This window comes from Musca domestica, unplaced genomic scaffold (genome assembly GCF_030504385.1).
Source record: "Musca domestica strain aabys unplaced genomic scaffold, Musca_domestica.polishedcontigs.V.1.1 42, whole genome shotgun sequence".
NCBI classification, from domain to species: domain Eukaryota; kingdom Metazoa; phylum Arthropoda; class Insecta; order Diptera; family Muscidae; genus Musca; species Musca domestica.
The window spans coordinates 5,246,260-5,262,248 of NW_026712329.1; the positions used below are offsets into that span (position 1 = coordinate 5,246,260).

Genomic DNA, 15,989 nt, shown 5'->3' on the forward strand with positions numbered 1-15,989 from the left:
GTCTTCTCACCGTAAAATTGTTCATGTCTGAGCCTTTAATTTTAAACGATGACTCATCCCAGGATAAAATGTCTTTTCATTGTGTTGGATTCCAATTAATATTATCGTTTCAAAAGCCATCCTGGCTTTCCGTTTTTTTCAGATATAAATGCCTTTTTTGATGACTTACGGGCATGCAAACCAGCTGCCACTACTAGTCTACGCACTGATCTCGATCTTATATCCAATGATAGCTCTTTCACCAATTCAGTTGAACTCTTCAAAGGTTTTATTTTTGTTTCTCTCACAATTTGTTGATCAGTACGGGCTGAAGTTTTTCACGGCCTTCATCCTTTATAGACTGTTACTACTGATCCAGGTTCATAAAACCGACTTAGTATATGAGAAATCACAGAAAAACTTAAGAAATATTTCTCGAAAATCATTTTCTGGGATAGCTTGTGTTCATAGTCACTGATAATTTGCTGTTTTATTCATGTACTGTATTTTCCTCTAACCATTTTTAAACTTTTTTGGGCAGTACTTAAAAAACGAAAACAAACACGAGTTGTTGTAAAAAAAACTTCTCAAAAATGATTTATGGCAATCGAAATTGTTGAAGGAAGCAAAAAGCGAAAAATATAACTGTAAAAACAACTGAAACTGCAGCGATCATGTGAATGTACAACAGAGTTGCTTTTGTTTTGTCCAAGCCAAAATCGGGTTAATTGAATTTACCATACATTATTTTTTATATAAAAATCAATTTTGGGTTTTTGTTTTAAGTTTTAAAAAAGTGTGTAAAATGCCTAATTTAAAACAAGAAAAACTTTCTCATTTTCTTAATTTAAAAAAAAATATATATATATATACACTGGTGACCAAAACTAAAGCAACTAAAATCGCTAAGACGATAAATGTCCTGTAACTTTTACAAAAATAAACAAATCGTAATTATTTTTCCAGTTTAAAATGAGGGGTTTAATTCACTTTTAAGAAACTAAAAATAAAAATACAAAAATAATTTTGAACGAAAAATAATATGTGGAAAACTAAAATGACCCAATTTTTTGCTTGGTCAAAACTAAAGCAACTTTTGATTTTTTATTTTAAAATAATTAAATTTTGGCTAGTAGTCGATAGCATAACCATTATTTTTGATAGCAGCTGCACACCTACAAGGCATTGAATCTATAACACTCTCAATTTGATCCTTGGGTGTGCTTTCCCAGGCACCCCGAATTCTTTAGAAAATGTTGTGCTTATTTATTTCCGAATATCGCTTGACTTCTTATCTACGATACTCCAAAGGTTTCCTATTGAGTTTAGGTCAGGTGATTGTGCCGGCCATAACAAAACATCAATTTTTGACTCCCGCAACAAATCAGCCGAATATTTTACTCAGCGTAAGGGAACAACGTGATGTCGAACACATCATTATAAACAAACCGATCCACAACTTCCTTTATTTTATGGATAGCCCCAAGTCCATAGAAAGAAAAACAGCGCCACGTCATTTTTGACCCTCCCTCATGCTTCACTGTACCTTTGCAACACTGCGGCTTGAGTCCTTAATTTTTTGGTCTTCTCACCGTAAAATTTATCACGTCTGAGCCTTTAATATTAAACGTAGACTCATCCCAGAAATAATGTTTTTTCCATTGAGCTTGATTCCACTTAATATTATTGTTTCCGAAAGCCTTTTTGATTTTTTCAGATATAAATGGTTTTTTGATGTCTTACGGGCATGCAGACCAGCTGCCACTACATCTGAGTCCCACTATTACATATAGGATTTTTTTTTTCATATAGACGTATATCCATAATCTACGTTCCCAACCAATATTATCTTATATTCTTGGGGGTTACAAATTCAATAGAATACAAAATTTTCTTTTCTGAGCACACATTGGTTGTGAAAGTGGATTTGGGAGAACAATAATATTTGGTGGAACACGAATATGGGACTATACTTACATAAATGCCTGTTGGATAATTATCTGTAAGATGGTTTTCCACCCCAGGGTAGCTTAAATACAATTTTTTACCTAAATCAATTGATGAATGTGGTCAAGACCAAGGTGAGCCATACTCCGAAAATTAAAAATTTTATTCGTAGCAAAACGTGATTTTGCAAGGAAGGTTTCTTCTTGAATTACCAACATTTTCCGAAATTAGTACGAATATGAAAAAATATACGAATATGAAAAAATATGGTTAAAATGTGAAATATACTTGAAATCGGGAGGTTATGACTCATATCATGACATAAAAAAGCGATTTTAGATATAGGAAGGATAGAAATCCTTTTCTTACTAAATGCCCAATTCGCTCTACTATTTTATTGCAATAAAACAATAAAATATTACACTTCAAAATAGCATGTCAAATTGAAATAATTTTACCCAGAAACAGATTTTTTATTCACATTTTCATTGACACATTTTCAACCGATTTTTTTTAGCCAAGATACCATTGCGAAATTGTAGTAGGGTTTGGAATCAAAATAATGTAAAAAAATTGGTCTTACACAATCCGAAACAGAGACATACATTTGTTTTTGACACAAGATGGAGAGAAAACTTATGTCGCAACATCTGGATTTTGTCGAATAACCAAATAAGTAAACTGCATATAAAGGAAAGTATCTCAAGATGCTTCAAGATGAAGGACATTGGCCCATTCCATTACATATTGGGGATGAAAGTTACGAGGGATCGAGAAAATGGAAAGATATGGTAAGACGATATGCTGAAAAAGTTTAACGTGGATCAATTTCGATCTAAATACATCGACATTCGCCACCACTTTATTAGAGATATCGTAGCAGAAGTAATAGGCAGGAAATGTTTTAGTAAACTGACGATATATGAAGGGGAACGTTAGATTTTCTATTGCCCACCTCCCAAATAGCGTATGTCTCTTGTTTGAGAGCATGGGACATGTACAAAGTAGATGTTCGATCTTCCCTCCCTCTTCTTCGTCTTCACATAGACAACAGTAGTCAGGAACACTGTTGTCCCATCTTGAGGTCAGATATCTGTACGGCAGTCGGTATCTCTACCACGATTCTTAGATCAGACCTACCATGGCTTGTATTTGTGGCTTGAATTTGTAACCCCCAAGATAATATTGGTTGGGAACGTAGATATACGTCTATATGAAAAAAAACCCTAAATGTAATACTGGGACTCATTCAGTCGGAAATTGTGACAAAAACATAAAAAATACGAAGAAAGTAACACGGAACCGAACACCTGTTTAATCGTCATTGAATTATCCTAATATCAAAAATATGGACTTTGGGACTCCAACGCACAATTTAAATGGCAAAAAAATAATTCCCATCTTATGGTAATGGGTGTAAAATGAGTAATTATCTTTGACTATTCTGAAATCATTCTACTCTCAATTATGATGTGGGCAAAACTAAATACCACGCAGCATGATTTTCTAAACGTTGGAAATACAAATACCAAATTAAAGCCCATTTGAATGCAAAATGTTGCTATGCCCTTTACAATACCAAAAATTGAGCAGAGTTTTTACATGGGGCTATTATATGTTCTATATCGTATAGGGTTTTAACACTCAAATAAAAGTCTATGGCTGGAAAATAAGAGCAGGCTATTCAAAATATCTAAAACCAACAGTATATTTATTTCTATTTCTTATAATTCACTATCAAATGAAAGTGATAAAAAATAAGGCTAAAAATTAAAAATGCTTCCATCCTGAATTGAGCACTTCCCAAATTTTTTTAAGTTCAACCGATTTCGTCATGATCAGTGATTATTTCTGAAAAAGAAAGTTAGTTATATAACACCCTAATAAATAGGTTGTCATGGTATGTTTAGCTGCGTTTGCCTTTTCACAAACAATATTTATAAATTAATAAACAATTAAGGAACAATTCAATGCTCGTTGAACAAATAACAAACAGCATTTTTTCAAAGTTTTTAAAGAAAAAAAAACACATTAAAAAATGTTTTGGTTTCAAGTTCAAGGACATTGGCAAATGAGGTTACAATTTCTTCAAACTCGCATGTGCTATACATGATTGATTTATTTAAAAGATAAAATTCCTAAAAATAATTAAAGTTATGGTACAATGAAATGGTGGTAACCTAATTTCGAATTAGAATTCCCAGCTCAGCATTTTCTCTAATTTACCTTGTCAAATTTCAATGCAACAGTTCCCATCTTTGATTTTGTATGTATACAATGGATTTATGAATATAGATTTTGACAATGAGATGTTTGTCAAATGTATACATTTGGAAAAAATTGTTAAAATATGTTTGCATGACTTTACCTTCTTAGTTCTACCATGATTAAAGTATACCTTTGTGGTGTTTTCTTTTTATTTTACTATTGATATTTTCTCTGTTCCAGAACCTGCAAGAATCTACTATTTTTGCAATTTTTTCGATATTATCAAGGGAAACTCGGTTATCGTAATAAACGATTTTACATTCTTGCAGTCATGGACCAACTATAATATTCTCCTTCCAAGCCAATAGACTAATGTCAATATTAAAATGATTTATTGTAATTGAAATCACGGAACAAAATATAAACAAATACCCAACAGAGTGTAAACCAATTTGACTTACAATCTGGTTTTTAGTTCACTGGGGTTATAGTTCAGGTGGCTTGGAATGGGGACCTTATACTTACATTCTTGAAGTTCTGGAACAGCGCACACCAAAAAAATTGTATATTCTGGTTTACTGGAACAGAGCCTTTGTAAATCGGCAAATACCTCCGACATTATATCTAGAATATCTTTAAACAAATTATTATAAGCTCAAATATTTGATAAGGCTATTTTAACTAAATTTTTTCCTCAACAAATCCACGATAAAACTGAGATTTTGTCTTAAGAATAAAATATTTGAGTAGATCAGCTCATTGGCCCAAGGACAAACTGTAATTCGTATTTTTTTGCCGATAGATCTGCTCAATATGCCTAGTGATATGCGGTATCATGCATTCAACCCCGCCTGACATTTGTGCTTCCTTTAACGGCCAACAATTAAAATGATTAAAAGAAATTCAAGTCTTTAATATTATCTACAGTTATTATTTCAAATCACTTTCAGCATCCCGATTAACATATGATAAATAAAATTCCAATTTCTTTACAATCTGTTGTGTTTTTGTACGTGTCAACTCTTCCATGCCGCTGCTTAAAGCAAATAACTTTTGGAACTCGGCATGTTCTTTTTTGGCTTTCTTGAGAATATTCTTGGTAAGTTGAAATATTTTCAAAATATCACTTAAGGCTGCCAATTTATTGTGACGTGTTGACATTAAGGCTTTGGCATCGGCATGCAATTGGTCACGGCTTTCAACTATCAACGTTTGAGGTGAATTCGTTGGTAGAAGTTGAGCAGCACCATTTCCTGTAGTCAACGCTTCCATTTCTACAGAGACTATCGCATCCTCGACCTCTTCAAAATTTGTACCATATTTAAGGCTGGAACTTAAATTTACCATAAATGCAGCAGATTCATTTGGATTTGCCAATTGTTCACCATGAAAATAGCGTGCTGTACAAGCATAAGCAGTCAATATATTCCACAAATTGTAGTGGAGACAAGGTGCCGGTTCTTTACTACAAATTGTAGAAAAGGTTGCTATATTTTCATAAATTGGTGGAATATTTCGATGACAATCCCCTTCGTTTTTCTTGGAGATATCGACAATTTTGGAAGTTTTATTGTCTTTTAACCACCATGGCCTAAAATCTGGTACTAATTTCATAATATCTCCCGTCGCAAGGAGCTTTTTGAATTCTTCTTTTTCCTCTTGTGTCAGGTGTTCCCATACTTCATCGGCATCATTGATATCAACATCTTTGAGACGTTCAGCAATATCTAATTCATAGCATTCTTCAAATTCGCCGTGTTGGCCTCCTTCCACCCCATTGGTGTCTGCCTCTTCGTCGTCTTCGGGTCCACAAGTTTCATCATCTGAATCTAATGAATCTCGGTCAAAATCTTCAATCGGTATGCCGGCATCAGATTCTCGTATTCTTCTCAAAATATCATACATTTTTCGTACATCATCGCTATTCCCTTGGCCACCGTCCCCCATTTTCGCTGCCAATTCATCTTGTATGCATTGTTTGTAAAAGGCTTCGGAACATTTTATGTGGGCCTGAGATTTATAGCAATCCACAGAACAATAGGCTATATTACAGCGTGGACAGGTGTACTTAAACTTTTGTTTATTACAACTGAAATGGGAGAGAAATACAAACATTCAATGAAACAAGTGTTAAATAGCTCGAATTTTATTTAAGGATTAGCAAGTGCCCTCTACTCGTCAGCGAAAACTTCACCTTAAAATTTTCGTTTCATTCCAACTGTCCATTTTAGGTCTTTTTGTACTCAAAACTGCTCAATTTGGAAAAAAATCAGGATTTAACATATTATTAAAGTTTCTGCTTTTTCAGGAAGAAAAAGGAAAATGTTTACCGTTCCCAAAAAATCAAAATCTTTCATTTTAAAGTTTACCGTGGATGATATTACTAAACACATCGCACAATGGACCCACATGCATTTTTTCTATCCAAAACTATTTCAACGTCTTCATATGTAAACCCCAAAAACCAACCTCAATATTTAATTTCAGATCTATACCTTAACCCAATACCAAATTTAGTAACATTTATTGCGCATATCAATAACAATCTACATCTCTCCATTCTAGCCACACAGTCATCCACAATTTTTAGGACACTTTATCACTTTTCCAACAATTAATGGCCACATTTGCAAAACCATTACCAGATCTCAACACCAGATACAAACAGAGGCCTCAATATCAAATTTCGGGATTCTAACTCTATACATTTATTTAATACAAAATTTAGTAGCATTTTCATTTCATTCATATAATTTAGTATTATCACAGTATGCCTTTGAAAAACAAAACAGACCTAAATATCAAATTTCGGTATTCCAGCTCTTTACATTCGCTCAATACTAAATTTAGTAACTTTTAGTACTTTTCGTATAATTTTAGTATTTGCTTGCAAAACCGTTCCATATCTCAATCATAGTTTCATGCTCTATCTCTTCTCCAAATACCTAGTTTAGTAGCATTTAGTAATTTTCAAATAAATACAGTATTCATTTTCAAACCAATCTCCATATCTCAACCTCAAATACCAACAGTGGACCTTAATATCAATTTTCAGGAATTCAACTCTTTAATTCCCCCCATTACCAAATTTAGAAGTATTTATAGTGCGCATTCCCAAATCCACCTCTTCCTCTCCGCTATAGACACCAACAGTGAACTCAATAGCAAATTTTAGAATTCCATATGTATCCTAACACCCAACGGCACATTTTGCACTTTTTGTATGTTTCAAAACCACCTCCGTATTTCAACTACTTACACCAACAGTGATGCCCATATCAAATTTCAGGATTTTAACTCTATTCCTTTACTAATATGAAATTTAGTACTATTTAGAACTTTTCGTACAATTATAGTTCACATTTTCAAAACCACCTCCGTATGTCAAATTTAGATACCAACAGAGACATCAGAATCAAATATAATTTCATCCAAAACCGAATTTAGTACTATCTAGTAATTTTCGTACAAATATGGGAAGCCTTTCCAATCAACCGCCAAATCTCAAACACAGATACCATCAGTAATCTTAATATCAAATTTTCAGAATTTTATCTCTATCCCTTCGCCTACTACCAAAAATAATGTCATTCAGTACTTTTGGCACAATTATAACACACATTTCTGAAAACGCCTCCTAATCACAAACGTACCACCAACAGTGATCCCAATACAAATTTTCAAAATTCCAACTTCATCCGTTCATTCTAAACCAAACTGTTCCAAATTTAATAACATTTGGTACAGTTCGCTCTCTTAGTACACATTTCCAAAAACCATCTTCGTATATCAAACATACTTTCCAACCTTGATTCTTATACTAAATTTCAATTTTTTAGCTCTATCTTTTCACATCGTTCACATAATACCAAATGGTACATTCCGTAACCAAAAGGTTCGAAATTCCACAAACCCTTTGGTACACCTGTATTGCACTCCACCAGTGACTCTCATTCCAAATTTCAGAATTCTAGCTCTATTGGTATACCACAATTCCAATAACTAATTTATTACCATTTAATTCTGCTTCCTCAAATACAAGGAATACCATATTTAGTGCATTTTAATACTTTTCATACCGTTCTAGTACCAAATTTCAAAAACCTATATCCTGGTATATAACAGGATAGATCCATAATGTTCGTTACCATGAGTCCCCAAGCTGTAATCTTTTCGTTTCCATAGATCGGCCCATTGGCTCTAGTTTTGCAATTCAAATACTTCCCCTCACGATTTAACTTATTCTTTATACTTGTAATCATATCGCATATTTAGTGACGGCAGTTAATGTACACCTTTTTCAAACGGAAACCAATATGCAGCGAAATAGTAATGTGTTTCCTCTATTTTCAGCTTGGAAATTTTGGTTGGGAAAACCCCAGACCCTAAACATTCCTTCCACATATTGGAACACACAGAGAAGCATTTTAACTTTTCAAAGTCTCCAGATTGTTTTCTCCAATTGCTATCCTTAGTTTACCCATAATAGCCTGTTGTCGCACATCCTCCTCGGCTGGTGGAAATATATTGGGTACTAGAGGTTTTGTGTGTTTTCCTGGATTGGCAACTTAGGCCATTCTATAGATCCGACTCTCGACCTTTCGTACTTTTCAATTTAAGTTCAAAGCCTGCGGCGCAAATTGGAAATTGAACAACACAACATCGCACCTTGATTCATAAATGTATTACATGTATACTTACATTTGGCACAGGTTTTCCGAAATTTCTGACATGATGTATAAGAAGTTTAAAAGAGAAAAATATTTACAAACAAATGTAAAATGTAAAAATGTATGTAAAAAATCCACAAATATGTGCAATTTTATTTTTTTTACATTAAATGTTTTAGATATTTAACTCGCTCCCCACGATAAGCTTCTCAATCGACTTTTCGAACGAAACAAATAAGAAATCAAAAAGGAACGTCCGATAAAAAAGAACAAGAAGGTAAAATCCCGGAGGGACCGCTGTTGTTTACGAAAGAGACATGAAGAAATCGAACCGCTGAACACATTCATTAAACGAACCGCGGAAGTAAGTTTCTTCAACTCGAGGAAGAAACCGGCCGGCTTTAGGTCGTCATTTTGACGCCGTTAAGAATATTAAGTTGATTGAGCTAAAAAGGACGTGGACCATGGAACATGGTTGTGAATTACATACTTACTTTTCGCATGTAGGATATGTAGGTTGGCTTTTGGTCCATATATTGCAAATTTAATTAATGGAGTTTTCGAACTAAAAAAGAATATTCTGTTGTTTAGAATAATAGATATAAACAAAATACTAATAAACATGGAAAGGAGGGAAAATATCGAGTTCCAAGACAGTTAGTTTTTAACCGGTACGCCGTTAACAATGTGTTTGGCTTACCATCGTTCGGACCGGCTTACTTGTTTTTGACATATAAAGGAATTTCAAAGCCACACTCGAATTCTGACAGCGTTATTACGATAAAACATGACTATATGGGATCTCTGGCTGAAAAATTTGGTAGGAGACATGGTAGAAGAACACAGGTAGATGCATCAACCCTTGGAAACATTGATATGTCAAATATTTTCACCAATTTTTACAAATTCCAATATTTTTTATTCAATATTTTGAATTCCAAAATTAGTTTGACAATTCACTGTCCCAGCAGCTGTGTCGATGCGACTACCTATATTCTTCAACAATAGTAAGAGAGGACAAAACAAAAGCAGAAATGTCTAAAGTCAGCTTTTTAGGTTTGTTTGTTGTTTTAACGGACACAGTATCACATGGTAGAAGAATACAGGTAGTCGAATATTCATATTATAATAGCCTCCGCTTGATGTCGTATAAGAAAATATATACAAATCGAATTAATTTCGAAAAAATAACATTTAAATTTTTTTGACATGTATCTTCAACCATACAGTATCATTTATGTTGGAAATCAAACTGTCAGTCAATTCAAGGAATAAGCTGGCAAACCATTATCTCAGACCATCGGACAGAAAAGGATGAAGAAAAAAATTAAATTTGCACCAAGGGATTTGCACCAAGGGATAATGTTCAATAAATATTGTAACTTAAAACTCCTGTTTTAATTTTTCAGGCAAAAAGTGAGAGCAATTTTAAAGAACCAATGCTGTACCCAGTGTAGCTTTCCATGAGTATGATAACCCAGCGGATATTAAATAAATCCGGTCGAGAGAATATCCATGGCACAATTACATAAGGTACAAAGCTACTCCCTAAATACAATTTTCTTCTTTTGGCCTCCATATTCTCTCAAAACATATACAAATTTTGTGTATGTAATTTTTTTCTAAATAAAAAATAAAATCATTTGAAATTAATTTAAATTTGGCTGCAAAATGAATTCATATTTTGATGTTAATGGGTAACAAATTGTACCATTTTGGGATAAAACTTTATTATCCTACATTTTAGATTCAATTTTTTGGAATAACGACGAAATTCCATTCTTGTTTCGCGAATTTTTCTCCAATATAAAAAATTGTTAAAAAATAAAAATAAAAAAACCAAATGTTGCAAATTTAAAAATGGCACTATAAACCTCGACCACAAAGTTGCATTTGCCTATTTTCTTTGAAGTTTTGCAACCCTTCTTATTGAGCCATGAGAAGATCTATTTTTGTATGGTTAATCAGGATGAATAAATCCGGATTACGCAATAAATTCTGATAAGGTGGCTTAATCTGGATAACATTTTCTATCCAAACCATGGTAGAAAAATACAGGTAGATGCATCAACGCTTGGAAACATTGATATTTCAACTTTTTTAAATATTTCTGCAAAAATAAGTACATTTGTCTATGTTTTACCACACAACGCCAATCGGAGGTTGTTATAATATGCATTTTTTAATAATTTTTACAAATTTGAGTAATTTTTCATTCAAAAATTTCGATTCCAAAATTGGTTTGACAGTTCATTGTCCCAGCAGCTGTGTCGAAGCGTCTACCTATATTCTTCTACCATGATCCAAACGCGGTAAAATCTTCTTCATTTTACTATGCAAATATTTCATGGTAGAAGAATATAGGTAGACGCATCGACACAGCTGCCGGGACAATGAATTGTCAACTCAATTTTGGAATTGAAAATGTTGAATGAAAAATTATTGAAATTTGTAAAAATTGTTGAAAAACGCTTATTATAATAAACTCCGAATGACGTCGCATAAGAAAACATATTAAAAGTCTACTTTTTTGACAAAGCACTTGAAAATTTTTGACATATCAATGTTCCCAAGCGTCCTGTATTCTTCTACCATGAAATATTTACATATTATTTTAATTTACACGTTACCTAAAACACACATGTAGTTATATGACTGTTACCCAAATACGTCGGGAGTACAAAATTTCAAAGTTAAACATTTTCAATATTGACAATTGATCAAAATAGAAAAAGAATATTAAAAAAATGGGAGGTTTCGAAAATATTACAATTAGATGAATTAAAAAAAGTATAATTGATTTTACTCTATAGTGTCAATATCCAATACGACGTTTTGTGACTTACAGTACGTTTACATATAAAAGGGTAAACCCACTGGATTTGGATTAAAATTGTCATATCCATTACTTATACTTCAAATAAATCCTCTTAAAGTAGGTTAACCCTACAAAATGTTCTAACGTAAAAATGGCATTATTTGCATTTCTTGATTTACCATAGGTATACACTTTTTTGATATAAAATTTGACTGCAGGACAATAATAGAAAATAACAAAACTCATTGTAAAATTAAGAAGGTAATGCCATGTTTACGTTAGAACTTTTTGTAGGGTTAACCTACTTTGAGAGGATTTATTTGAAGTATAAGTAATGGATATGACAATTTTAATCCAAATCCAGTCGGTTAACCCATTTATATATAAACGTACTGTAAAGTCATTTCAAATAGGCGTATCCATCTCTGCATTTTCTGTAATTTACCTTGTCGAATTTCAATGCAAAGGAAACAAACCCCCATCTCTGATTTTTTTGTATACAATGGATTTATAAATAAATTTTGACAATGAGATAATGACAAATGAGTAATTTTGAAAAAAATTGAAAAAATATGATTGCATGACTTTACCTTCTTTATTCTACCATGTAACAATTATACATTCAGTGGAATGATATGCAAATTAAAATTAAATATTTTAAGAACTATTATTCTGCAATTGAAATTTAATAATCCATATTCCAAAAATTAACATTTTTGAAATTAAAATAATTTATTGAATTATTATTAATTGTTTTGTTCACATTTTTGGACATATAACTGTAAACTTGTATTACGTACAGAAATAAATTTGTATGTGGTTGTTGTTACGTTTTTTATACAACAACACTTGATGTTACCTCTATTATTCTACCATTGCCCTCCGATAGAAACATAAGCCCTTTTCCAAAACCTGCTGGAGTATACTAGCATCGCAATTGTTTCTCGATATTATAAATCTGTTATCTGGGACGGAGCAAACGTTGTTAATTCACTTTTTTCATAAACATTAACATAAACATTGTTATAGCTGCTATCATGCAATAAGAGTTGAAACAACTCTAGTTTAGTAAAAACTCTTAGATTTTTTCGAAATTTTTTCCAGAGGTAGGTATTTTTACCCTGATCCCGGGAAACTATTTTTTTCTTGGGGGACGGACCCGGAACCCCAGATTTTTGACCCGAAAGTCCGGGATCTAGACCCCGCCTGGACCCGGATCCACTTACCCGATATAGACAATATGGGTATCGATTGAAAGCTTATGGAAATACCTATCCAACAAGTGGTCACATGAAGGGGTAAGTTGTCATGGTTCGGAAGTTATAGTCAAATTATCGATTTTTTGGACCCGGATTTTTTATGAAACCCCAAAAAGTCAAAAAAGGGCCCATTATGGGGGTCAACAAAATTGTTTCCAAATTATAGCTGACACTCTTACCTTTCCAAAATGCTACAATTTGTGCTAATACCTTTTTCGGGTCCAGAGATATGGGTCTTTCCATTCGCCTAACCCGATTCTAACCAGTTCATTAAAATGATGTTTTTAATAAAAAAGTGTTTATTTCGCGTAGCAGTCGTCGGAATAACAAAAGTTTTCTAAATTTGGGACTTTTTGTAAATAGCCGGCCTTCGGCCGGGGCTTGAGATTTTCACCTATGGGTATGTCCTACTCCGGCTAACGCGAACCAAAGTTTCATAATTTCGGCACTTTTTGTAAATAGCCGGCCTTTGGCCGGGGCTTGAGATTTTCTCCTCTGGGTATGTCCTACTCCGGCTAACGCGAACCAAAGTTTTCTAAATTGGATATCTTTTGTAAGTAGCCGGCCTTCGGCCGGGGCTTGAGATTTTCTCCTCTGGGTATGTCCCACACCGGGTAACGCGAACCAAAGTTTTCTAAATTTGACACTTTTTGTATAGCCGGCCTTCGGCCGGGGCTTGAGATTTTCTCCTCTGGGTATGTCCCACACCGGCTAACGCGAACCAAAGTTTTCTAAATTTAACACTTTTTGTAAATAGCCGGCCTTCGGCCGGGGCTTGAGATTTTCTCCCCTGGGTATGTCCCACACCGGCTAACGCGAACCAAAGTTTTCTAAATTTGACACTTTTTGTATATAGCCGGCCTTCGGCCGGGGCTTGAGATTTTCTCCTCTGGGTATGTCCCACACCGGCTAACGCGAACCAAAGTTTTCTAAATTTGACACTTTTTGTAAATAGCCGGCCTTCGGCCGGGGCTTGAGATTTTCTCCTCTGGGTATGTCCCACACCGGCTAACGCGAACCAAAGTTTTCTAAATTGGATACCTTTTGTAAGTAGCCGGCCTTCGGCCGGGGCTTGAGATTTTCTCTTCTGGGTATGTCCTACACCGGCTAACGCGAACCAAAGATTTCTGAATTTCATTCTTACGCAAAATATACCTTTTTTTATTGAAAACATAGTTTTAATGAACTGGTAAGAATCGGGTTATGCGGATGGAAAGACCCATATCTCTGGACTCAGTGAAGGTATTAGCACAAATTGTAGCATTTTGGAAAGGTAGAAGTGTCAGCTATAATTTGGCATCAATTTTGTTGTCCCCCATAATGGACCCTTTTTTTACTTTTTGGGGGTTTTATAAAAAATCCGGGTCCAAAAAATCGATAATTTGACTATAACTTCCGAACCGTAACATCTTACCCCATCTGGGGTCTCAGGTCCGTCCCCCAAGAAAAAAATAGTTTCCCGGGATCATGGTTAAAATACCTACCACTGAAAAAATTTTCGAAAAAATTGAAGAGTTTTTACTAAACTAGAGTTAAGCCTAAGAGTTTTATATTTGTTCTGTTATTTTTATTATCCATGTGTATTTCCGTTTGTATGTCCATTTTGTATATGACTTATAATTATTGCTATCACACACTTACATATGTTTTTTATTCAATATTATATATTTTCACGCAACAAACAAAAAACATTTTATAGCAACTTTGCTAACTATCGATAACATCGAATTGCACCAAAACTACAGGATGACTCAGTAAATCAACATTTCACATTTAATACTTTTTTAAAATGAGCGTCAAGGAAAAAACTTGAAACCGATTTGAAAAAAAAAAAATTATTTATAAAATTATGAATGAAAAAGAAATTTGTGAAATTAGCAACGTTGCTAACTATCGATGGCTTCGAATTTCATTGTAGACGGTCTGGTCTGGCAACGGTCGGTTAGAGTACAAAAAATGATTTATTCTAATAAAAATTAAATTTTTGTCTGCGAAGGTCTTCAGCATGAACGAAACAATCCATTTCTTAAGAAAAATATAATAAAGAGGTGGAATCAGTTTAACTAAACAAAAATATAATATTTTAATGTATTATTTTTTTTTATTATTTCATTTCATTTATTTGCCTTACAAAGAAATATAAATAAGACCACAGGGCCCATAACATGTATTATCTATCTACAATACCCTAACATAATACAAATTCAATGATTAATTCAAACTTAACAAATAACATATTAAACCTAATAATTTATCTTAATAATTCACGAGAAGCTCGAACCCTACACCTCGATTCACCATCACCAACTAAACAATAGTCTAGTAGAGCAGTGAAAAAGTGTAGCAGAAACGAGCTAAAAATAAGAGAGAACTATTTTATTACTCACAAAACAGAGTATAAATAGTAACTCACATTATACCCTATTATTATTAATTATCCTTTCAAAAAAATCGGTATGGCGGTATGTTGGAACATGTCATACCGACAATTGGCAAGTGATGACGACTACTGGCCAAAAAGCATTATATTAATAAAACTCCAATTTTTATGAAATTTAATAAAAAGTTATTAAAACTTTATTTATTATTGTAAAACTATACAAAATTTCAAATCTGAATAAATTAACTTTGTAATGATTGAAAAGTTCCACTCAAAATGGTGAACGACTGAAAACCTGAAAATCCTAAAAGTGCCGACTACTGGTACACTTAGAAAGTGCCGACAACTGGTGCACTTAGATGTAAATAAATTCAAGGTAGGGCAGAACTACCATATGATTAATTTTTTTTTTTATTTTTCTGGCTTAATATGTCAACTTCATTTGTTAATGTGTGCGTATTCTTTTCAATAATAAAAAAATTGTTCAGAAAATATTCAAATTCGGGTCTTTCAAAATACTTATTGCAACATATGCATCGACAAAGTCTACAGTTTTTGTCGCGAAATAAACCATAAGAGATATATAGAACATGATCAGGTAGACCTCTATACTTGCAATTTTTTCAAAGTTAGCCTACCTTGTATTCATTGTACCATGGATGAAAGTACATAAGAAGCTTAAAGTCATTGCTAGGAATATTTTGTGACATTTCTTAAAGGGAATACAA

General features: G+C 33.3%; 1 protein-coding gene across 3 annotated transcripts; it reads right to left on the minus strand.

Moving 5' to 3' along the window:
• Nucleotides 1-5,044: 5,044 nt before the first annotated feature.
• Nucleotides 5,045-14,539, minus strand: LOC101896889 (zinc finger HIT domain-containing protein 2). Of its 3 annotated transcripts, XM_020037662.2 has the most exons (3): nucleotides 8,836-9,193; nucleotides 8,615-8,762; nucleotides 5,045-6,223 (listed from the first exon to the last, which is right to left on the minus strand). In XM_020037662.2, the coding sequence occupies exon 3, from the start codon at nucleotides 6,079-6,081 to the stop codon at nucleotides 5,065-5,067; it is 1,017 nt and encodes a 338-aa protein (XP_019893221.2). In that variant the 5' UTR covers nucleotides 6,082-6,223; nucleotides 8,615-8,762; nucleotides 8,836-9,193; the 3' UTR covers nucleotides 5,045-5,064. The 3 variants fall into 3 exon arrangements, with proteins under 3 accessions (XP_019893221.2, XP_058983057.1, XP_005186078.3); XM_059127074.1 differs by lacking the exons at nucleotides 8,615-8,762; nucleotides 8,836-9,193 and adding an exon at nucleotides 14,523-14,539; XM_005186021.4 differs by lacking the exon at nucleotides 8,615-8,762 and having other exon boundaries at nucleotides 8,836-9,194.
• Nucleotides 14,540-15,989: the final 1,450 nt, after the last annotated feature.